Raw genomic sequence first — 22,433 nt, forward strand, 5'->3', positions numbered from 1 at the left:
TATTATCTGTATCCCCAGTGCCTAGAACAGGGCTGGCACACAGTGGTTACTGACAGATGTTTGTCCAATGCCTGCCTGTCTCCTGCCCCATGCCCACAGGAGCAAAGGTTGTTGCTGAAGAGAACAGAATTTGAAGGGTCAGAGCAGTAGGGGCCTGTTCAGACCCAGGGGACAGAGATGTCCAATGTCACCTCAAACCTGAGCACCCCTGACCTGGCCCCCACAGAGACAGGTCCTAGGGCTCTCATATAAGTTACATTTATTTTCCAGAGAACATGGTCCTTGGTGTTGAATGGCAGATGCAGGGAGGACTTTGGGGCCTCAGGAACAGGGGATACGGGGCTGGGATGCCAGGTGCCAAAAGAAACCCTCAGAGTGACTCCTCAGAGATGAGCATCGCATGAAGGAACCCTCCCTGCAATCAGTCCCCCTTTACTTCTTCTTCTTTCGGCCCCAGCACTGGCGGCCTGCCTTCCGCCCACCTCCGTCCTCTCTTCTGCTCTGCCAGCTGGGCATGGGGGCCTCCAGCTCATTTGGGCGGCCCCCCCGGTCTGGAACACTGCCCATAAGCACCTGAGAGATGATTAGACTTGAGTTTGAGAGAAGAAAAATATCTTGGACAAGGGGACCAGAGACCCAAGAGAACAGCAGGAAGGGCAGGGCAGATTTGGGGATTTCCCTGGTAGTCCAGTAGTTAAGACTCCACACTCCCAGTGAAGGGGGCCCAGGTTCGACCCCTGGTCAGAGAACCAAGATCCTGCATGCTGTGTGGTACAATGGTTGGGGGCTGCATGGTGGGAGGTGCAGTCCCGGAGCTTTCAGTCAAGGGGCCTCGGCAAAGGCGGAGGGTGATGATAGAGATCCACGTCCCCAGCAATATGAGGGCACTTCAGCTTTTGTCTGTTTCATATTTGGGCTTTGTAGAACATTTCCAGCAAATCAGTGTTTTGGTTTTTTTCCTTAAAATTTTGCTTCACTTTTTGCTGTGCTGGATTTTACGCCCTAAGGATCATGTGTGTGCTCAGTCATCTCAGTCAGGTCTGATTCTGTGACCCTGTGCACTGCAGCCCGCCAGGCTCCTCTGTCCATGGGATTCTCCAGGCAAGCATACTGGAGTGGGTTGCCATGCCCTCCTCCAGGGGATCTTCCTGACCCAGGAACTGAACCTGTGTCTCTTATGTCTCCTGCATTGGCAGGCAGGTTCTTTACCACTAGTGCCAGCCAGGAAGCCCAGGTCATATAAGACTGTTTGAACAGAGATGTATGAGGCTAAATTTGAGCCTAATCATTTGAACAGAGGGTAGTTTTGCTTTTAAAAATGGTTAAAACCCAAAACAACAGACTGAGGTGATAGGGGAGGATTTTAAGCCAAAGCAGGAGAGGTGGGCAAGGGCTCAGTAAACAGATAGACTTTGTTTTGAAGGCACTGGGGAGCCATAGAAGGGTTTTGAGCGGGGAAGGACATGGTCAGATTTTGAGTTGGAAATTTCCTTCTAAATGCCATGTGGAGAGGGAAGAATAGAGGTGGTGAGTCCAGAGGCCAGGAACCTAAGGAGAAGGCCAGAGCAGCAGCCCAGGCAGGAGAGGACAAGCTAGTCCAGGGCAGAGGCAACTGAAAGGCCAGTTTGAAGGCCAAGGGTGTTTGGCGCCCTTCCCCATCCCCAGGTGCTCACCTTGTTGATAGCACAGCAAGTCCCTCGGCGGGCAGTCTTGCTAGTGGCTGGGACAAGGCGAGACAGATCGGCTCGGGCAGCCAGCACATGTGCAATGGAGACATCTGATTCTGAGGTCAGAGCCTCTCGAATTGGGATCAGCACTGCCTTCATGGCCTCTCCTTGGGCCTACGAGGTAGTGGGAGAACATGCCCATGAGCCCTCACCAGATGGGACCTGTAATCTTGAAAGCCTCTCTCTTCCCTACTCAGGCCCACATCTTCTCTTCTTTAATATTTCATTACGATTTTTGTTTGTCTTATCAAAGTATAGTTGACTTACAAAGTTGTGTGCTTCCCACATCTTTTATGTATGTTTTTTTGGGGAGGAGGCATGCCACGCAGCATGCAGCATGAGGGATCCTAGCTCCCCAACCAGGGATTGAACCCCTGCCCTCTGCAAGGGAAGCATAGAGTTTTAACCACTGGGCTGCCAGGGAGGGCCCTCACATCTTTTAATAAGGAGTATTGCTCTAAATACCCTTCCTGCTCAGACCAGGAAATTCTAGAATGCCCTGGGGGCCCAGAGATTCCACATCCCCAACCTCACAGGATTCTAAAATGTCCTAGGTCTCAGATTCTCAGCAAGAGGGTCATATTTCTGGCCCTCCCTTCCTCCCCGCTGTAGCTGCAGCTCCCACAACTGCTCCCGCCTAGGTCTTCGGCCCACACCTCAGCCCGATCACTCCAGTGGAAAGCAGATGTGGTGAGGTCAAGGCGTTTGAGGAGGAGGCAGCGGCGGCAGCCGTACTGATCCCGCAGGCTTTGGGACAGAGACGCCAACGCTTCCTGGGGGAAAAGGTCTCAGTCACGCCAGGGGTCGCCCTCACTCCCATCTCTGGTTGAGAACACTGTTCACTTACAGCCATACACAACCTTACCCATCTGGGTGCGTCCAGTGGGTGGTTGAGGAGGGGCTGCAGGGACTCTGGGGGCAGGGAAGGCAGCAGCTCGGAGATCTGATGGGAGAAGGTGGAAGCTAGAGTTAACTTCGAAGAAATCGGATAAACTCCTCAGGGAACCCCTGTTCCCTATGACCCTGAGGACCCCGGCCACAGAACCAAGAATGGCAGTCACAGTTCTCCTGATGAAAAATCGGAGGCGGTGGTACTCCTCCTGCAGCCTCCTTTGGAGAGGGGGCTCTCCCCCTACGAGGAAGGTGGGGTGGCCACGGTGTGGAGGGGACTCTGGCTACCTTGGCATGCAAGTCCCGAAGCAGCTGACAGGCTGGGGTCCCCCGCGTGGGTCTGGGCAGCCCCAGGGCTTGGAGAGTAAGGATCAGTTCCTGGACCACGCCAGATCCCTTCTCTGCCCCCTCCCCACAGGATGGCTCGGGGTTGGGATCCAGACGGGAGCGCAGGCGGAGGAGGCGGGCGGCCTGGACCTCGGAGCAGAGAAAGCCTAAAAGTAGGGAAAAGGAGCAGTGCCAACAAGGAGGGCCGCCAACCCCCTACCGGGGTCGAACAGTTCAAGCGGCTTCGAAACTTCCCGCCTCCTAGTTCCACCCACCTAGAGCCCTGACTCCACCACCAGGATAAGCTCCACCCACTTCGAGACCTGGCTCCTTCTGCAGAATTCAAACCCTGCTCACTTCGGAACCACCCCGTCTGACTCCGTGTTATCCAATCTACCTGAGCGTCAAAAACCTCCGTCAGAATCCTAACCCCGCCCACCTCAGAGCCCTTAGCCCGCCCCAGAGCCCTCCACCCGCCTCCGCCCGGCTCGAACGCCTCAAAGTTAATGACCACGCCCCCTGGGGGCGGGGGGAATCCTGGCTCCACCTCAACGTGCGGAGCCCGCCCCCCTCGAGACTGTAGCCTCGCCCACTTCCGCATCCCGGCCGGCCCCCCAGCTCACGCAGCAGGCGCAGGCGCGCGTCGGGTTCCCGCAGTAAGGCCGCGCAGTCCCCGCCGCAGAGCTCACGGTCCGGACAGTGCAACTCCCACAACAGGCCGGCCAACTGCCGCAGGAATTCCTCCTCAGCGCCGGGACCTACTGAAGGCGGGATATGGTCAGGGCGTGGCGGCGGCACCCAAGGCTCCACACCTCCCGACCTCCCTCCATGCGTACCGTCGCCGGCGCTCAACGCCTCCGTGCCCTCCTCTCGCTCCCGCTCCAGGGCACCCAGAGTCGCCAGCTCCGCCGCCAGCCTCGCGCACAGCGCCCTGAAGTCTGGGCACGAGGTGCCCGGCGACGCTGCCCCCGGGCAACCCTCATACCTGCGGCGCGGTCGAGAGAGCGGGAGCGGGTGGGAGAGGTTAATAGGAATTTCTGAGGGAAGACCTGCCCCTTCCTGCACCCCCAGCCACACCCGGCTCCCCTTACCCCAGGGCCAGCAGGTCCTGGGCCACTGCGGCCCACTCCTGCTCCTCGGCCTCCGCCCCCTCCATGCGAATGTCGCCTCTTCTTCAGACGCGCGCCCCCTGCCGGTCGGTGGGAGGCTCCGCCCCAGGAGCGGCGTGCGCGCGGCCCCTATAACTGACCAATCAGCTTCTTCTCGCTAAGGGCCTTCGTCATTCTAACTGGGGTAGAAGGAGGTAGAACCCGTCCTCAGGTTCGCCGCCTTAGCCGAATACAAGAGCGCGTGCTTTCGCGTAACCAGTCAGGGCGCTGGAAAACCCACCTGGCTTTGTAAAAATCCAGAGCAGGCGTTTTGGATCCCGGCTGTCGCGACAGACCAGCGGTGTCGCTCGTGCTGCGACATAGAAGCAGCTTTTCCTCCGACTCCCCCAAATGCCCTCTGCTCTTAAAGCATCCCATACCAAATATTGTTCTCCCAACTCCGCTCTAAGTCCAGAAACCCATTTCCTCCTTTCCTCTTTAGAGCTGGAATTCTGTCAGGGACCAGGAATCCCAGTTACGCACACACACAGCTGAGTTAATCTTCATCGATCACAGTGCGCCCGTTGCACCTTCACCCGTCTGCCTCCCTAAGCCTTTCAGAGAGGGAGCAAGGGCAATATACCACGGTGATTAAGAGACTGCACTCTACCAGTGCAATTTGGTCCGCAGGCAAAGGTTAGGTATTTGATTCCACCATTCACCATCGTTGTGTTCCTTCTAAGTTTTTTGACATCTGTGTAATAACTGCAATAACGGTTATCTCTTACAGTTGTTTGTGAGGATTAGTCCTGTATGTAAGTGCTTAGCAGACATCTAAGGGGTACTCAATTAAAAATGACTTACAGAGAGACTTCCCTGGCTGTCCAGTGGTTAAGCCTCTGCCCTTCTACTGGAGGGAACGCTTGTTTAATCTCTAATTTGGGAACTAAGATATCGTATGCCACCTAGTGCATTTCGTATGTGGTACTAGGCTAGGTATTTTATCTCCACTTTATGGAAGAGAAAGGATGAATCACAGAGTGAGTTGCATAGTGGTGCCAGGACTCAAATTCAGATGATTCCAAAGTCCGTGCTTTTAACCACTTAACCTGTTACTATTGTTATTACTGCTTTTGCTTTTGTAGCTGTTGTTCATATTATTTTTCCAGGTTTACTCTCTTCCCAACTCTGTCCTGATCTCCAGTAGTTTCTAGATAGTTCTAGTGGGAGTGAGAATAGACTGGAAGTAGAGACTCCAAGGAGAAAAAGAGCCAGAACCTGATTCTTAGGGGGGAGTCTACCCTTAATCTGGTTCCTCCATAGTCCCGTCTACTCCATGGCTGGGTTACTGGGGGGGTGGTGGTGGTGGCAGCAGTTGTTGACCTTAATAAAATATTAAAAATTGTTCAGACCAAAGCCACGGAGTCATAACCTTGACTGGTATACTTTATGTGTACACTTTAAGGTGTACACTTTATGGTGTACTCCTTATCTAAATTGAGCTTCCCTCGTGCTTTAGATGGTAAAGAATATGCCTGCAATTTGGGAGACCTGGGTTCAATCCCTGGGTCAGGAAGATCCCCTCGAGAAAGGAATGGCAACCCACTCCAGTATTATTGCCTGGGAAATCCCATGGACAGAGGAGCCTGTTGGGCTACAGTCCATAGGGTCACAAAGAGTTAGACAGGACTCAGTAAACAACCACGCCTCTTAGGATAAAGAAGGTGGGATAATGACTTTACGACTAAGCAGCTGAGATTTTCACTTTCATACCTAAATTGAACTTGACCTTCAAAACAGATCCAGTATCTTGCCCACTTCTCCTGGCCTCCACTCCTCTCACCCTGGTCCTGTGCACCACTGTCTCCCCTGGATCATACTAGCAGCCTCCTCCCTGTCTCCAAGCCTCCCCTACCCCTCCACCAGCCCACCAGGATCTGTCCCCACAGGCAGCCAAAGGGAACCTGTGAATAACTGAGTCTGGTCACATCTGCTGTGACATAGCAGCTCCAAGCTGCCATGCTTGGAGACTTCCTTTAACTTCATGTCACTCAGGGTGAACAGCAAAGTCCATGCAATGGCTTGCAAGGTCCCAGAGATCCTCCCTGTCCCCTTTTCCCCTTCTTTCATCTTTCTATCGCCTAAGCACCCTCCTGCTCTTGCTCCTTCCCCTCTCCAGCTCCCTTGACACCCCTCAGACTTACCAAACATGCTCCTCCCTCAGGGCCTTGCACAAGTGCCCTTTTACCTGGAATGCTCTTCCTACAGACATCCCCAGGACTCCCTCACCTTCAGGGTGCCAGCCTCCTCCATGGGGCCTCCCTGACCACCGTGGCAATAACTGTCTGTATCCCCCATCTTCACTCTTTCTTTATAGGATATATCATTTCTCAGTGGTAAAGAACCTGCCTGCCTATGCAGGAAACATAAGAAACACTGGTTCGATCCCTGGGTTGGGAAGATCCCCTGGAGAAGATCATGGCAACCCACTCCAGTATTCTTGCCTGGGGAATTCCATGGACAGAGGAGCCTGATGGTCTACAGTCCATAGGGTTGCAGAGAGTCAAAGAGTTGGACACGACTGAAGTAACTCAGCATGCACACATATATCATTTCTAATATGTTATCTTCTTCACTAACACGCTCTCTCCTTCACATGTTGTCTCCTTCACTACAAAGTTCATAAGTTCCTTGTGGGAAAGAATTTTTCTGTTCACTGTTTTATCCCCAGCACCTAGAACAGGGCTTGGTGTACAACAAGTGTTCAGTAAATGTACTTGTGGAGTGATTGGATGTATAAAATTCAGCCAGAGGGTCTGCTTGGGACTAAAGGATGAAAAGGGGAAAGGAGGATTTGTCTGGTCTGGTGACTCAGGAAGGTGAGAGGATGGGGTGCATCAATGCAAATAAAGAACACAGGCTGAGACTTTGTCACAGACATTTCTTGGAGCCGATATCTCATGCCCCCTCCCCTGATGACAAGGCTGGTCTTCGGCCCCTATCCTCCCCCACTACTTCAGCCTGCACTGATAACAATATTGAGGTCACAGACTGGCTTAGAATCAAGATCAGGAAGATAAATGTCGAGGTGCCTCCCCCAAGCCTGGGGGCCAAGCATCCAATCTGAGGGGCAAGCAGCTGGGAAATTGGGCCTGGGGGCTCCAGGGTTTGAGGTCTTCCTGGCTCCCAGGGTCATCCCTTCATACACCCCTGATTTAGGGGTGATGAAGAGTAATCATGGATCAGAGGTGGGTATTAGCAGGGAGCAGGACTGGGAGACCTGGGAGAGGCGGTGCTGGGAGGTGGGAGCCAGGGAACCTTCCCCAGCCCCCACCACTTCAGCCACAGATCCCACAGCACCTTACAGCACTCTGGTCCCCCGTCCCACCCCTCCCCAAAACGAGGTAGGTTAAGAATGGAGCTTCCCCCCGCCCACCACGGAAGGGAGGAGACCGAGGCACAGAGAGGGGGATGGGGACCCAGGCTGCCCCAGCCCCTCGTCCCTCCGCCCTCAGCTCTGGTGGGTTTGACACTGATGAGAGCTGGGCAGAGTGGGGATGGGAGGGACACCCCTCTTTTCTCTCACCCATCCCAGGGTCTGGTTGAGAGAGCTGAATCTCACAGGTTCCGGATGTAATAAATAGTTAATAATTTAAAGGAAGTGACAGGAGACTCCATCCCTCTGGCCCCCTTGACCTATCCCTTGAACCCCCACAAGGCCATCCAGGTCTGGGTAATGAGGAAAGGTAAGGGCACACTTCAAGATGCCTAGGACCAGATGTAGGTCCCAAGCCCATACAACATTGAGATTGTGTTGCTCCAAGACCGTGATCTCCCCCATGCAGGCTGTCAGATCCGTGGTACACTAGAAGTCCCATTCCATTGAAGAGAAAGAGATCTTGGAATCCCCTTTTCCCAGGAGTCTCAGAAGGCCATGAACCAGGCTTTCAAACTTTCCGAAACAACTCCCAACTCTGAGATGGATGTGAAGGGGTTAACAGAGGGGCAGAACATGAAAGGCTTGGACTAAGGCTAGGACTCAAGGCTGGGCTTGGGAGAGAGTCTGCAAGGCTTAGGAATTGTGTGGGTGTGGGTGTGTATAGGTGTGAGTGTGCACCCATGGGCATTTGTGCCAACAGAGCCATATCTAGTTGCCTTTGTGCAACTTACACAAATGCACACCTTCCTCTGAGGGCACAGCATGGCCAGCCCCGCTCACAGCCTTGGCTGTGAGCCTTTGTTTAGTGAGCAGCCTGCACACTCATCTATGGCAATGCTAGTTCCTAGATATGGGAGCAAGGGAGCTCTTGGGTGGTCCTGGAATCCAGGAACATTAGCTCAAAATGTGTTTTTTTTTTTTTTCCCTTTAGGGTAAAGGGGTAGTTCTGTATAATACTGAGAACTTGGGCTGGGGCCCTTAGGACTAGAACTCCGAGAGTCTGGGACCTTGGGGTTTCAGGGACCTGTGGACGGCAGGATTCAACGGGCAGCAGGTCTCAGGAGATGCACAAGCTGGGCCTGGGAAATATCAGGCTAGAGAGGTTGGAACCCAAAAAAATCTGGGATCCGAAGGTGCAAAAGTTCCAGGGCACCTCAGATTTGTCTCTGGCATGGTGGGACCAAGGTCTTGGGTCAGGGACAATCCCAATACTGTATAGGCTTGAGTTCTGAATTTGGAGGGTCAATGGCACCCTAGGGTCTTGGATTGAGTGCTCCTAAAGCACTCTGGGGCCACTCAGGGGCAAGGAGTCAGAGGTCTGAGTTGCCATGAATGTCCCATCTTCTGGGAACCGGGCTCCTAGCCTTTTGGGGACTGGGAATGTGTGGGTACAAAGAAGCTGAAGATTCCAGGATGATCTGGGGCTTGAAATCCGAGTCCAAGGAGGTTCGGAGGAAGGGTATCTGAGGGGTTGGGACCTATGTCTTAGACCCTGAGGTACTGGTAGCCTTCAGTCCTACGTCAGTCCTACATATATAGGACTTCAGAGTTCTATATATGGAAGTGAAAACTCCTGGGAACACCAGCTTGGGATGGGTGGGTCTACAGAGGTCTTTGATCCTTGGCTCACAGAGCATCTCGGAGTCTGACTTCTGGATCTTGGGCCATGTGCACGTGGGAAGGAGGGCTCTGAGGTGTATCTCCCAAGTCATTTGGGTGAGAGAACAGCCATTTGAGCACATCCAAGAACTCAGGGCATCTTAAGAGGATTTGGTGTCTAAGAAGTCCTGGGGCTACAAGAACATCTTAAATACAGGTACCCCAGGTTTTAGGTGCATTCAAGAATCACTGGGGGGTGATTCCAGGTCCTATGGTTTAAGATCTGGGAGTAACTGTATACAGGTAGGGTCACGTTCTGGCCACTCCTAATTATTGGGCTGTAATCTGACGGGGTTCATGGTGCCAGGCATGAAGGGGGTCTAGGTTGGTAATTTGAACAGGGAGTCAGGATGAGCCCGGCTCTCAGGGATCCGTGAGCTCCCTGCCTGCCTGGGGTGAAGAGTCTGGGGATCCCTGGAATCTCCTTAGTCTAGGTCGGGGTGGGAGAGGAGAACGGGGAAGCCAGAACTCAAGGGGCCTGGAACCTCTTGGACAGACATCCCAATGAAGCTGGTTCTGGGGTCTCTCAGTCCTACATTTGGGGTCCAGGTTCCAGGTCTGGGGTCTCTCAATCCAAACTCAAGCTCCAAGTTCCGGGTGTGCCTAGGTTTGGGTTTGGGGTCCGAACGGAGTCCGGGGTCCCGGACCCTCAATTTTGGGTCCTCGGTCCGGCTACTGGACCCATCAGGCCGTCCTCACCGCGCAGCCTCTTCGTGGCGACCTCCGCAGCCGGCGCAGCCGCATCGCGCTGCGACCCAGTGGCATGCACGCAGGGGCGCGTAGCAGCAGAGGCAGGGCACCGCGAGCGAGAGCGCAGCCAGCGCGGCCCAGCGCGCGGCGGGGCGCGGGTGGCCCGGCTCGCAGGCGCACGGGTCCGAGAAGTCGCCCTCGGCATCCGACAGGCAGTGGTAGAGCAAACTCTCAGCGCACCACAGGCAGCTGAGACGGCGCACAAGCAGACGACCCGGATCCGGGGCCTCGGTGCAGCGGCCGCCACGACCATCAGCGCGACGGCGGAAGAGCGCGCGGCAGTGCACGCAGCGCGCCGCCTCCTCCGCCTCCGGGGAGGCCTTGGCTGGCGCAGGGGCCGGGCCAGGGCCTGGGGGTGGGCGAGCCGGGGGTGCTGGAGGCGCAGCCTCGGTGAGAGGGGCGGGTAGGACTGCGGGGGGCCCTAGGGCTGCGCCCCTCAAAGCGCCGGTCTTGGCGAAGCGCACGACGCAGGTGGACAGGGCGAGGGGCGCGGGCGGCCCCGCGCGCCGGTAATCCTCATAGCCGCGGCCGCCCCAGCCCGGGCCCCCTGCCCCAGCCAAGGGCTCTGAAGGCTCCGGAATCCCCGTGAACGGTAGGAGCGGAGGGTAGCTCTGCGGGACCAAGATACAGAAGAACAGGTTAACGGGCTCTGTGATCCTCAACATGCCACCACAATCCATCCCGGCCTTAGAAGACCCGAGAATCCAAAGACCCAGCCACAGGCCTCATTTATCTTAGCATCCTGTACTGGGATCCTGATTGCCTGGGGTCCCGAACTTCTAAGTCCTCAGCCCACTCCACTCCCAGGGACAGACAGAAGACTCCAGGCACAAACCCAAACTTTAAGGACCCAGTGGGCCAGGCTCTCAGTCCTGTCCTCTCTCAAGATCCAGGATTCCTGTACCCAGCCCTTCTCAGATTCAAGAATTCTGGACCCCAGCCATCTTCTCCTTCTCCTCCTTCTCCTGCAGGAGTTTGGTCACAAGGTCCCTTTTACTCCCTTGGATACTGAGTCTCACTCCTCGTGAGTTAAGTACTAAAGAACTCCTTCCATGAGTACCACCAACTCCCTAATATATATTCATTGTCCAAGTCCTCCCCTAAACGCCTCTGGAATTCAGAGCGTTCCAATCTCCAAGAGCGCAGGAGACGCGCGGGAAGCCCTCACCCAACCTTCCCAGGAACTAAGCTTCCCAGGCCTAAGCTCCCTCGCCACAAGACATGTCAGCCATTCCTTAGAATCTGTGATTTCTTGCCCTTCTGCGGCCTCAGCTCCCGCCCACTTTGGGACCCCGGCGCCCTTTTCCCGGGAGCCGCACCTGAGCTGATGAGCGGCGGCGCTGGGGGGGCGTGGCCGGCCCGAAGCCGGAAGCTGACTCCACGGTGACGATGGGGGCCGCCGCTGCGCTGGGAGGCGTCTCCTGGTGGCTGTGACTGGAGGAGGAGTCGCTGTCCACGTGGGACTGGGGGAGATTGGCGGCCTCAGAGCCGGGACCTCTGGCACAGCCGATGCCCTTATATAGACCCCCTCCCATTGTGAGCGAGGGCTCTGTGGCCAGACAGACCTGGGTTCAAGCCCCGGCAATGCCACTGACTGCTTGTGTGACCTCCGGCAAGTGAGCTCAGCTCTTTGAGCCTCAGTTTCCTCCTCTGTAAAATGGGGATCATAATATTGTCTAATTCATAAGGATGTGGTGAGGACCCACTGTAAAGGGCATAAACATGCCTGAAGTACAGGAAGAGCGGGAAATGGTTATGATTATTGGACTCCCTCTTATCTGCTCAGCTTACCAACCTACAGAACATCAAATCATCCTCCCTTCTCAGAACCCCTGTCCCTTGGCCATCAGCTGCCTTCCTGCCTCCTGCCTACCACCACACCTTTAGTGGGGCAGTTCCACCCACCTAGAATGTGTTCCTTCCCATCCAAACCAAGCTGTGTCCTCTACAAGCTGAAATATCACTTCTCAGACCCTCCATTCCTTTCTGTGACTTGGGAATTATTCCTACCTCAACAGATTACTATCTTCAATAAACATTCATTCAGCACCCATGACTTGCCAGGCTCGCAAAGGCCATTGGGAGGATATGAGATGGAGCACAGAAAGCACAGCATCTTTCCTGAGAAAGCACTCAATAAATGGGATCTGTCTGGGTGACTTTTGTAGACTCCTCTACATCTCCCATTATACTGGGAAGCCCCTCTTTCTGCCCAGGGAACCAAGTTTGTTCCTACATGTACTCTTGAGACATTCCCACTGTTCCCAGCAAGGGCCAAATCGAATCCGACATTATGTGCATTTATTCATTCAATCAATTTATTCAACACATATTTACTGAACACTTACTGTCTACCAGGCACTGTTTTAAGCATTGAAGATGCAGCAAGAAAGCAACAAAAGATCCTTGCCCTCCTGGAGCAGACATTCTAGCATGGGAGGTGGATAGTAAAGTCATAGATAAGAAAATTGTCTATTGGGAGAGGAAATAAAACTATCTGAGAAGATGGGGGAAAGAACAAGATAAGGAGCATTAGGAGACTGCAGTTTTACATAGGTTACTCAGGGAAGGCCTCAGGGCTTCCCTCATGGTTCAGTGGTAAAGAATGCACCTGCCAATGCAGGAGACCGGGTTTGATCCCTGGGTTGGGAAGATCCCCTGGATTAGGAAATGGCAACCCACTCCAGTATTCTTGCCTGGAAATCCCATGGACAGAAGAACCTGGCGGGCTACAGTCCACAGGTTCAAAAAGAGTCAGATGCAACTTAGCGACTGAATAAAAACAGTCAGGGCCCTCACTGAGGAGGAGACTACGTGTGTAAAGCCCTGAAGGAAATAAGAGAATAAGCCATGTGGAAATTTGGGAATGTTCCAAGACAAGAGGACCAGCCAGTGCAAAAGCCCTGAGACAGGAATCTGTCTTCCCTTTTGACTTAACAGTGAGGAGGCCAATGTGGCTGGAGCCTAGTGAGCATGAGGGAGAGTAATAGGGGGCCAGCTGGTGTGGGGTCTTATGTGCCTCTGTGAGGACTTTGTCCTTTACCAGGAGAGAGATGGAGCCCCAGTAGGATTCTAAGTGGAGGATATCCGTGATCAGACTTAAGATGTCAGTAGGGTCCCTCTGGCTGTGTGGGGGGAAAGGAGATGGAGGAGGGGGGCAGTTGATGATGAGCAGCTGATGAGACAGTCCAACTGGGAGATGAGGTTGACTAGTCACCAGGTTGGAGGCACAGTCTGATAATTTTGAAAGTAGAGCCAGGGAATTCCCTGGAGGTCCCAGTGGTTAGGACTTGGTGCTTCACTGATGGGCCCAAGTTCCATTCCTGGTTGGGGAACCAAGATCCTGTGTGCTGTGAGGTGAGGCCAAATTATTTTAAAAAGAAAGTGGAGCCAATATGTGCTGACAGACTAGATAAGGGGGCATTAAAAAAGGAAAGGAGTCAAGGATGACTCCAAGGTTTGAGCAGCTAGAAGGTTGGATTTCCCATTGATTTGTTCATCTATTTACTTTTAATATTTATCCATTTTTATAGTGTACCTTAAAATTCTTTTCTGCCTTTCCACACTAGAATAGAAGCTCCACGAGGAAAGAGACTTTATTCTATTCACTGATGTATCCCCAGTGCTTAAAACACTTCTTATGGAAGGTGTTCAATAAATACCCTTGGATGAATGGGTAAACCATGATAGAACAGAAAAACTAAAATCACTGGGATTGAAATTGACACTAATTGGTTTTGGCCCAAATTTGTGTCCCCAGCACATGGCATGGTTCCAGATACACAGTAGGTGCTCAAGAATGTTTGCAGAATAGAAATAGCCCTAGCCCCCTGCCCTCCCAGCAGCCTTGCACCCAGGAGACTCACCGTCAGAGGGCAGGGGGTCTCTGCGGTGTCCTGGGAAGGGGAGGAGGAAGAGGAGGAGGAGGAGGGGGTGAGCGAGCCTGGGGTCAGGAGAGAGGCAGAGCAGTGAGTTCTTGGGGCCAGGCTTCTCCCACCCCCAACCCAAACCAGCCCAGGCTCCAGCCCCCACCACCTGCACCACTCACCTCGACCCAGAGCAGCCAGCGCTGCCAGCAGGCTCTTCTGAAACTCATCTGCCTCGGCCGGGCTCTGAAACGTCAGCCCAAACTTGCAGTCACCCAGGCTCCAGTGATGGAAGATGGGGTTCACCTTGTTGTAAACCAAGCCTGGCCTCAGGGTACACTCCAAGGTGATCTGAAGTGGAGGCAGGCAGGAAGGGTCCAGGTCAGACATTCCCTTCCTGCCAGAGCACCTCACAAATCTCATTTCCCCATCCTAGGTGCACCCTTGAACCCCAATCACACCCCAGTATTGAGCACACCTCTGATACTCCAGTATTTCCTCCCAAACCCTTGATCTCTACATTTTCCTAACACCTCCCTCCCTCTGATATCTCAGTGGGCATCCCAAATTTTATTGGATGCCTCAAAAAATGTTAACCTCCTTCTGATAGCCAGTATCGCCCATCTAACTCAATTGTACTCCCCAAGCTTTACTGAACATCTCAAAATGTTAATCCCCTTCTGATGCCCCAGTAATCTCCCCAAATACTACCTCCCCAATTTTTTTTTATCAGAATCCCACAGATTTCCCCTCAGATGCTGGTTAACACCCTAGATGTTCTCCCGTCTTCTTGCCCAACATCACCGTATTTTTTCCACACCATTTCAAATCCCCCTACATTGTTCCTTCCAACCCCTGCTCTGAAATGCAGCCCTTACCCCAAGCCTTTTCAAACAATCCAAACCTTTCTACTACATCCCCAGCTGAAACGTCAACAGTCTCTTTCCATTTCATGTCAGACAGCCCAGAATATTCCTGCTGAACCCACAACAGGATGGTAAACCCTATGTGACACTTTCAGATGGTCCCCCCACCAAAGGCCTCCATACACTTAGGGCAGAGGGGCAGGTGGTGTAAAATTCCCCGTGGTGAGGATCTCTGAGCAAGATGGAGCCAGGGGGAGGGTTCTGAGCCAGCCGAGGAGGGATATGATCTGAGTCAGGTGTTAGCCCAGCCCCAGTGGAACAGGCTGAGGTTGGGGGAGGGAGCAGGAGGACAAGGAGACCAGTGAGCAGGCTGCTGTGGCCGTCCAGTGGGCAGTGACAGGGGACAGGAACTGTTTGACACCCTCAGTAGTCCCTAAACTCCCCACTCTCATCCAGAGGACAGAGTCACTTCCAGCTCCATCCCACACCCGGGTTTGATTTCGGCTGGGAGATGACCTGACCTCACCTCTGCATTCCCAGCCCCATCCCCTACTTCCCCACACCCCACCCCACCCCCACGCCCCAGGGTGGCTCACTTTCTGGTCCCGGAGGCGCTCCCCGTGGATGACGTAGTGCCCCTGGCGGGCCCCCCCCCTCGGGCCTGGCCCCTCGGACCCGACATACGCTCACCTGGCTGAGGCCCCCGCCCCCCACAGGCAGCCAGCCCCCACTGGAGTCATCTCGGGCCATCACCACGGCTCGGACCCGAACCATGTACCTGGAGGAGGTAGGGGGACAGGGACAACATGGTCAGTGAGCGACATTCCTGCTCTCCTAGTCACTGTTTCCCCAGCCCTCACCGCCCCTCTTCATCCCTCACAGCCCGGTCTACTGTCTCCTTAGTCACCCACACTCCCCTTACCTTCTACACCCACCTCCTTTCCCATGCCCACCTTCTGCCCATACCCGTCACCTCTCTTATGCCCACCTTCTTCCAGCATGGCTTCTTTCTTCCTCTTGCCATCTCTTTTCTCCCATGCCTACCTCCTTCTCCATATCTACCTTTTTTCTCCATACTCACCTTGCCTCCCTTTCCCCATCTTCCCCATCCTCACCCCCAGAGCTTCGCTCTTCCACTTCCCTTCTTCCTCCTGCTCATCCCCTATCAACCCTATCTCCTTCTCCTCCCTCAGCACGTACCCACAGCCCCACCCATCGTCCCCCTCACAGCTGGGTGCCTGCGCATATGTATTTTCTTAGAGCCCATCAACTCAGCTCCAGTCCCCCTACACTGCCTCCGCACCCTGCCACCCAGGCCACTGGCTGGGTGAGAAACCCAGGCTGTCTTCCTCCCCACCCCCCCCCACCCCTTCCCGGATTTATGAATGAGACCGGATGCAAAGCTCACTGAGTCACCCAGCAACGGGAGATGGGCAAGGAGCAGGGAGAGAACCAGAAATGGCCAGAGACAGGCCGAAAGGGAGATGGAGGCAGAGGAAGCCAGAAACGGGCGATCGAGAGACATCCAGAGAGCATTTCATTCACAAAAATCAAGCCTGCTCCCTCAGGCCCCGGCCGAGGAAAGGCAAGGGGGAGAGATTGCGGGTTGAGGAACTGATCCCTCCTCCTTTCCCTCCCCGCCCCAGCATCCTTCAGAACCATCTTACCCCGCCCCCCAGCTCAGGGGACGTAGCCCTCCGCCCATAATCGGGATCAGCGTCCAACCCCTCACTACCACCTAGCGCAGGGACCATGGAGCCCCGGCCTGAGGGACCCCAGCAACGAGCTCTAGCCCCTTCCCCTACCAGCAGGCTGCCGGGTTTCCCCAGTCCTTCGGGAGGGGAGGGGGAGGCTGCAGCGCCCCCAGCCCCCTTTTCTCAATGGGATGGGATTTTGTGAATGAGCAGTCACGTGACGCTGCTTCCTTTGTCCGCCCGCCTCCCCCGACAACAGGTGAAACAGAGAAAGAGGGCAGGGGTCCTCTCCAGGGCCTACTGGGATGGGACGCCGGGATTTCTGGACGCCCTACGCTCCTCACACAGCTGTTCCGGGGGGGGGGGGGGGGAGTGGTCCCCTGAGTTCCTCAATGGTGAGGGTCCAGTACGGAATTTTATGAATGGGGAGTCCTCGGAGGAAGTCCAGGCCCCCTAAATGGTGACCGATACCCCAAATGGCTGCCGCGCAGTTCAGGGGCCCCCACCTCCTTTTCCTTCCAGCCAGGGTCTCGGGGGCGCCCCGGTGGGCAGGAGGCGCAGCGCGGTCCAGGCCGCCCCCTCATCGTGACAGGCGGTCTGTCAGCCCCCGCCCCCTCGCCCCCCTCGGCACCTGCCTGGGAGGCTCCGGCCGGGCTCCGAGCGGTGGCGACGTGGCCTCCTCCTCCTCCTCTTCCTCCTGTTCGCTCCGGCTCCCTCGCTGGCTCCGGCGGTGCTAGAGACGGGCACCGGGAGCCGGGGCGCAGGGGGAGGGAGGGGGAACCTGGAAGATGGGTGGGGGGGGGGGGGCGGCTTGGGGGAGGGGTAAACGCGAGGCAGGCGCACTTGCCCGCTGGGTCCTAGAGCCCGGCAGTGGCTCTAGCGAACAGCCCCCCAGCCCGCATTTTCTCAGGATCCAGAGAGGATCCCCTACTTTCCCACCCATCCACGCCATTGGCCCTTGAGGATATGGAGAAGGGGTCCAGGACGGAGCCTGGTCTCAAGATTCTAAAGAGGCGAGGGTCTACGTTTGTGGTTCTAAATGGGAGGGGCTGGGTGCCTGACTGGGTTCGAAAAGGGGTGGGGCGAGAAGGGAGCCTTCGCAAGGGGGCGGGGTCGAAGGGCCTAGAGGAGAGGGTGCGGACGCCGAAGGCGCGGACGAGCGCGTGCGTCAGCGAAGGGGCGGGCCCACGGAGGAAGGGCCTTGTAGGCCGGCCCGAGGAAGGAGAGGGTCTTGGGAAGAGAGGTTGCCAGGTCTTAGAAGGGCGGAGCTTATAAGTAAATTGTCTTTAGGGGCCGGACGACGGAGAGTTCCAAAAGGGAGGAGCTACGTAGCAGAGTTCGTAATGGGCGGGGCTTCGGGAGAGGTAATAACGGAGGGGCGGGGCATTGTAAATGGGCGGGGCTAAAAGAAGGTTCTAAAGGGATGAGGCCTAGGACTACGAGGTCTGGGGGGCGGGGAAGAAGACACCGGAGTATTTCAAAGGGAGATCCAGGTTCGTAAGGGGCTGTGCTTAGGTTGGCTCACAGGAGGGCGGAGCCTCGAGCTCGGGGGCGGGGCCTAGATCTCGGGGTCCGCCCTCGCTGTCTCGCCCACTTGCCTTCACCCGCACCCCCGTTCTTTTCGGTTATTTTCTGCTACGGCCGTTCCCCGCCCTGCCCTGGGCCCAGGGGGCCGCGGTCTGAACTTTGGTCAGCTGGAGGAGTTGGTGAGTGGCATCCTCCGAGCGAAGGAGGAGGAGCCAAGGAGGAGCTTGGGGAAAGGGGTGGGGCCTGAGGGTGAGGCCTGCCTCTAGACCAGGAGCGGGAAAAGAAATTTAGGATTAAAGCCGGGAAGAGGACAGGAGCAAATGATCAACACAGAGAGAGGGATCTGAGGGTTAGAGGTGATGACTGAGGGGTTAGACTGACAAGAATACCAGAAATTGTTAAGCGGAGGCGGGGCCAGACCTGGGGCAGGGGTGGGAGGGGACTTGAGAGGGCCCGATTCTTTGACAATCGGGGGCGGGACAAGAGGGCGGGGGCGGGGCTTGGGCCTCAGGAGCCCAGTTTAAGTCCTGGGAAAGAAGCTTGAACTCTTTGTAGGCCTTATAGGCTACAGAGGCCGACATCATGAGTGTCGCGGCCTGCATGATTGCCAGGGAAGCGGACAAGACCTATATCTTGGAGCTTAAAGACCTGAAACGTGGCCACAGTGTAGGGATGTGATATGAGGGACCAGCCAGAGACACAGCGACCGGACCTTAGTACCCTAAGAGGATGGGAGACTAAGTATCTGAGCAGGAGCTAGCTGTATGGGGCCATGAGGAAGAAGGCGTGAACGTCAAGAGTCAGGGAACAGGAATGCGGGGAGAAACCAGTGCCTGAGTAGGTCTTGAGGAACAAGGGTTGAGTCGGTGCTGGCGGACAGGACCAAGTTCAGCCAGCTTCGGGGGGTTCCCCACAGCCCTGGCAGATTGACTGGCGGAAGTTTTTCTGACCACAGTCCCCGACCTCCGTCAGAAATGGGGAACGTGCAGTCGGAGCCGTCCGCGGGCAGGGGCTCCAGAAAAGAGCAGGCCTCGGACCGGTCCTCCGACTCCCGCCGGACATCCCTGGTGGAGCCCGAGGTGACCCCCTCCTCCCCGGCCATGCGCCTGGCTCGCGGGCTGGGCGTCTGGTTCCCTGGCAGCTCCGCGCCCCCGGGACTCCTGGTACCCCCGGAGCCCCAGGCCTCACCCTCACCCCTGCCCCTGACCTTAGAACTGCCCTCGCCAGTGACGCCCCCTTCAGAGGAGGCGGCTGCGGCCGCGGTCTCCACACCACCCCCGCCCCCCGTGGGGACCCTGCTGCCCGCGCCGTCTAAGTGGCGAAAACCCACGGGCACTCCGGTGCCCCGGATCCGCGGTCTGCTGGAGGCGAGTCATCGCGGCCAGGGTGACCCTCCGAGCCTCAGCCCGCTGCCGCCGCCGTCCCGGCAACTCCCCGAAGAGGACCTAGACCCTGTCCCGAGAGCACCGTCTCCGACTCCGCCGCCCTTGGAGCCGCGGAAGCCGCCACTACCGCCACCTTCCGACGGGCAGCCCCCGGACCGCAGAATCACTCCTGCTCTGGCCACACCCGCCGCAACCCCTACAGAAACCCAGGCCAGACTCGGCAGCGAGGGCCAGACGGCCAGCGGAGCCCGCAAGGGGGCACCTCCCCAAGCAGGCGAGGGCGAAATGGCCAGGCCTGCGGCCTCCGAGCCCGGCCTGAGTCTGTTGTGTAAAGTCACCTTCAAGTCGGGGCCCCCGCTGGCCCCCGCGGCAGCGTCGAGTTCTTTAGCAGCTAAAGCCTCTCTGGGGGGCGGCGGCGGCGGCGGGCTCTTCGCCGCCTCGGGCGCCATCCCCTACGCTGAGGTCCTGAAGCAGGAGCCCCTCGCTCCTGGGGCCTCTCGCCCCTCGGGAGAGGTGCCTCGGGGAACTCAGGAAGCAGAGGGCGGTGATGGAGACGGCGAAGGGTGTTCGGGACCCCCCTCGGCGCCTGCGCCCCACGCCCGGACCCTTCCGCCGCCACCTTATACCACCTTCCCAGGCTCGAAGCCCAAATTTGACTGGGTGAGCCCTCCTGATGGCCCTGAACGCCACTTTCGCTTCAATGGAGCTGGCGGAGGCGTCGGGGCGCCCAGACGACGCGCAGCCGCTTTCTCAGGGCCCTGGGGCTCCACACCACCTGCTCCAGGGCAGATGCATCCTGCTCCCGGGTCCCGGAGGCCCGCACCCGCCTTGCTGGCGCCGCCTATGTTCATCTTCCCGGCGCCCACCAATGGCGAGCCTGTGCGCCCAGGGCCTCCCGGCCCGCCGGAGCTGCCGCCGCCGCCGCCGCCGCCGCCGCCGCCCACGCCACCACCCACGCCACCTCCAGCGCCGCCTCCCACACCGCAGCCGCCCGTGATCCAGCCAACGCCGCTGCCCGTGACGCTCCCGCCCGCCCCGGGCCCGGGCCACTTGGAGTCGGCCGTGACTCCCGCCCCGGCTCCCGCTCGGTCCTCCGCCTTGGCTGCCGACCAAGCCCCGGCCCCGGCCCCGGCCCCGGCCCCGGCTCCAGCTCCCACTGTGGCCGAGCCATTGCCACCTGCGCCCGTGCCCGCGCCCGCCAAGACCCGCACTCGCAGGAACAAGGGTCCTCGTGCAGCCCGCGCGGTTCCGCGTGAGGATGGCGCCCCCAGAGATGGTCCCCGCGACCGTACAGCCACTACTGTGACTGACAGCGGTGGTGCAGGGGGTGGTGGCAGCGGAGCTCTTCCGGCGGGGACGGCTAACTCGGGCGCCGCGCGCCACTGGCCACCCTTCCAGGTGCTTAACTCCTGTCCCTGCAAGTGTTACTGCCGCCACCAGCCACGCCACCGCCGCCTGCCAAGAAACGTGTCTGCCTGGTGAGGGGAGGTCAGAGAGGAGGAAGGGGAAGGGGATTACCCCTCCAAGTCCTCAACTTCACTTTCCTGGAGGGCCCCATTCAACCTTTTGGCCTCCTGACCCCAGCAGCCCCTAGACCCTCCCCTTGGCTGCATCTCAAACCCAACTGAACTCCAATCTTTCAGAACCAACAGGAGCCTTGATAGCACACTGCTCCCTGACAGAGAACACCTTGGCCCAGCCCCTTAGTATCCAGACCTCTGATGGATAACCTCCCTTGTTACTCTCTAGAGCCATCAGGGGTACTGGTCCCTGCTGGCCTGATGCTATGCACTTCCTTGACCCTGTCCCCAATGACACTAAGAAGGACCATGTCCCAAGCTCTTCAGGGACAGAAGAGATGATGGTCTTCTGGAACTAAGTGGTTATAAATGCAGGCTTCCAAAGGAAGCCCCAGGCCTAGTCCCTCCGACTCCTGACCGTTCGTCTTTGACCACCAGAGGGCGCTGATGTCCCAGTCCTTGTCCTGCAGATTACCCTTGATGCTGCAGATTCAGGGGAGACACTGCATCCTCTGGTTACCTCTCCTTCACCCCTTAATCTCAAATCTGGTCATCATCCGGGTCTGTTGGACCCTGGGTCCTGAGTCACAGGGAGACCCTCTGCCTTGGAACCTCTGGGGCTCAGCTGGGGCCTGGAGGGGGAGTTGGGGGAACCATTATCACCAGCCCTCAGCCCTCTTTCCTACTAAGTTTGTTCCGCAGATACAGCTCTGATCTAAACTCCCTTTGGGATATAAAGTCATGGTCTCTTATACAGATGGAGAGAGTGGAGCCTAGAATGGGTAAAGGCCTGGCCACACAGGTTCTGATGATTCTACCCTCCTTATAGGCTGAGCACGCCCACCAACCACCTGAGTGAGCCACCCTGGGTCGCCACCATCAAGTTGGCCGGCTCCCTGGTAGCCGGGCTGGAGCATTATGACTTGCAGGCGACCCATTCCAACTGAGTGCAGTCTGCTCAATGCCCTCTGCCTCCCTTCCTTGATAATAAAAGCCATCCAGATGCTGAGATGCCAATCAGTCACCAGCTAAGGGTTGGAGGGCTGAGGTGGGGCAGAGGTCTCCCTGAAAGCACCACATCCTGGGAACAAGAAGCTGGACCCAGACCAGCAATAAGGGAGGTTCTGTTCATCCAGCATGTAGACTGATGAGCCCGCAAGTGAGACGTTCTCACTCCCCTAAATATCATCAACCCCATTTCCAGCCAATCTGGTGCCAAGGTCAGGGTTTAGCGCAAATCACTCCGGAAAGCAGGAATGATCATTCCCATTATGCAGCTGGGGAAACTGACTCAAAGAAAATCTTGAAAATCCCACATCCCACAAATGGCCCAGTCAAATCTGGACTATGCCTTCAACAGCTTGAGAACTTCAAGGGCAGAAAACACAGGCTGGGAGGTACAGAGGTCCTACATCACAGCACTGGCTCAGAAGAGTGAGAGTAAGGCCCACCCAGCCCAGGGCCTTGTGCCTTTTGTTCCACAGAGGTCGATTTAGCATGTCATTTTTAAAAACTGGTTTAATCACTGCAAGTATTTTTCAATATCAGGACATTTCGCCTCCTTCACTCAACACTGGTACCTTGGCCTGGCCTTTGAGTGTCCACAGCTAGCCGCAAGAGTCCCTCTATTGTGGCCTGTCCCTCCTTCAGGCCACAGTGCCACTGGGCCCTTGCAGTGGGCATCTGTGTTGGAG

The 22,433-nt window shown here is 56.7% G+C and overlaps 3 protein-coding genes across 4 annotated transcripts; 1 reads left to right on the top strand and 2 right to left on the bottom strand.

Annotated features, from left to right (window-relative positions):
* Positions 1-198: 198 nt before the first annotated feature.
* FAM98C (family with sequence similarity 98 member C) lies at positions 199-4,161 on the bottom strand. Of its 2 annotated transcripts, none has more exons than XM_040252874.1 (8): positions 4,037-4,161; positions 3,782-3,930; positions 3,569-3,703; positions 2,907-3,112; positions 2,593-2,670; positions 2,384-2,500; positions 1,674-1,841; positions 199-573 (listed from the first exon to the last, which is right to left on the bottom strand). In XM_040252874.1, exons 1-8 carry the CDS (start codon positions 4,099-4,101, stop codon positions 433-435), a joined length of 1,059 nt encoding a protein of 352 aa, XP_040108808.1. In that variant the 5' UTR covers positions 4,102-4,161; the 3' UTR covers positions 199-432. The 2 variants fall into 2 exon arrangements, with proteins under 2 accessions (XP_040108808.1, XP_040108807.1); XM_040252873.1 differs by having other exon boundaries at positions 3,569-3,706; positions 4,037-4,107.
* A 2,796-nt stretch (positions 4,162-6,957) lies between these two features.
* Positions 6,958-16,810, bottom strand: SPRED3 (sprouty related EVH1 domain containing 3). The gene is given in 6 exon segments (XM_040252876.1): positions 6,958-10,492; positions 11,201-11,344; positions 13,748-13,824; positions 13,930-14,098; positions 15,210-15,266; positions 15,268-16,810. Coding segments are annotated over 6 exon segments (1,233 nt in total). The 5' UTR covers positions 15,388-16,810; the 3' UTR covers positions 6,958-9,826.
* Positions 16,811-18,421: 1,611 nt separating this feature from the next.
* GGN (gametogenetin) lies at positions 18,422-21,746 on the top strand. Its single transcript, XM_040252880.1, has 2 exons — positions 18,422-20,697; positions 21,569-21,746. Exons 1-2 carry the CDS (start codon positions 18,809-18,811, stop codon positions 21,684-21,686), a joined length of 2,007 nt encoding a protein of 668 aa, XP_040108814.1. The 5' UTR covers positions 18,422-18,808; the 3' UTR covers positions 21,687-21,746.
* The last annotated feature ends 687 nt before the right edge of the window (positions 21,747-22,433 follow it).

The sequence above is a fragment of the Oryx dammah genome, unplaced genomic scaffold, assembly GCF_014754425.2.
Source record: "Oryx dammah isolate SB20612 unplaced genomic scaffold, SCBI_Odam_1.1 HiC_scaffold_13, whole genome shotgun sequence".
NCBI classification, from domain to species: Eukaryota; Metazoa; Chordata; class Mammalia; order Artiodactyla; family Bovidae; genus Oryx; species Oryx dammah.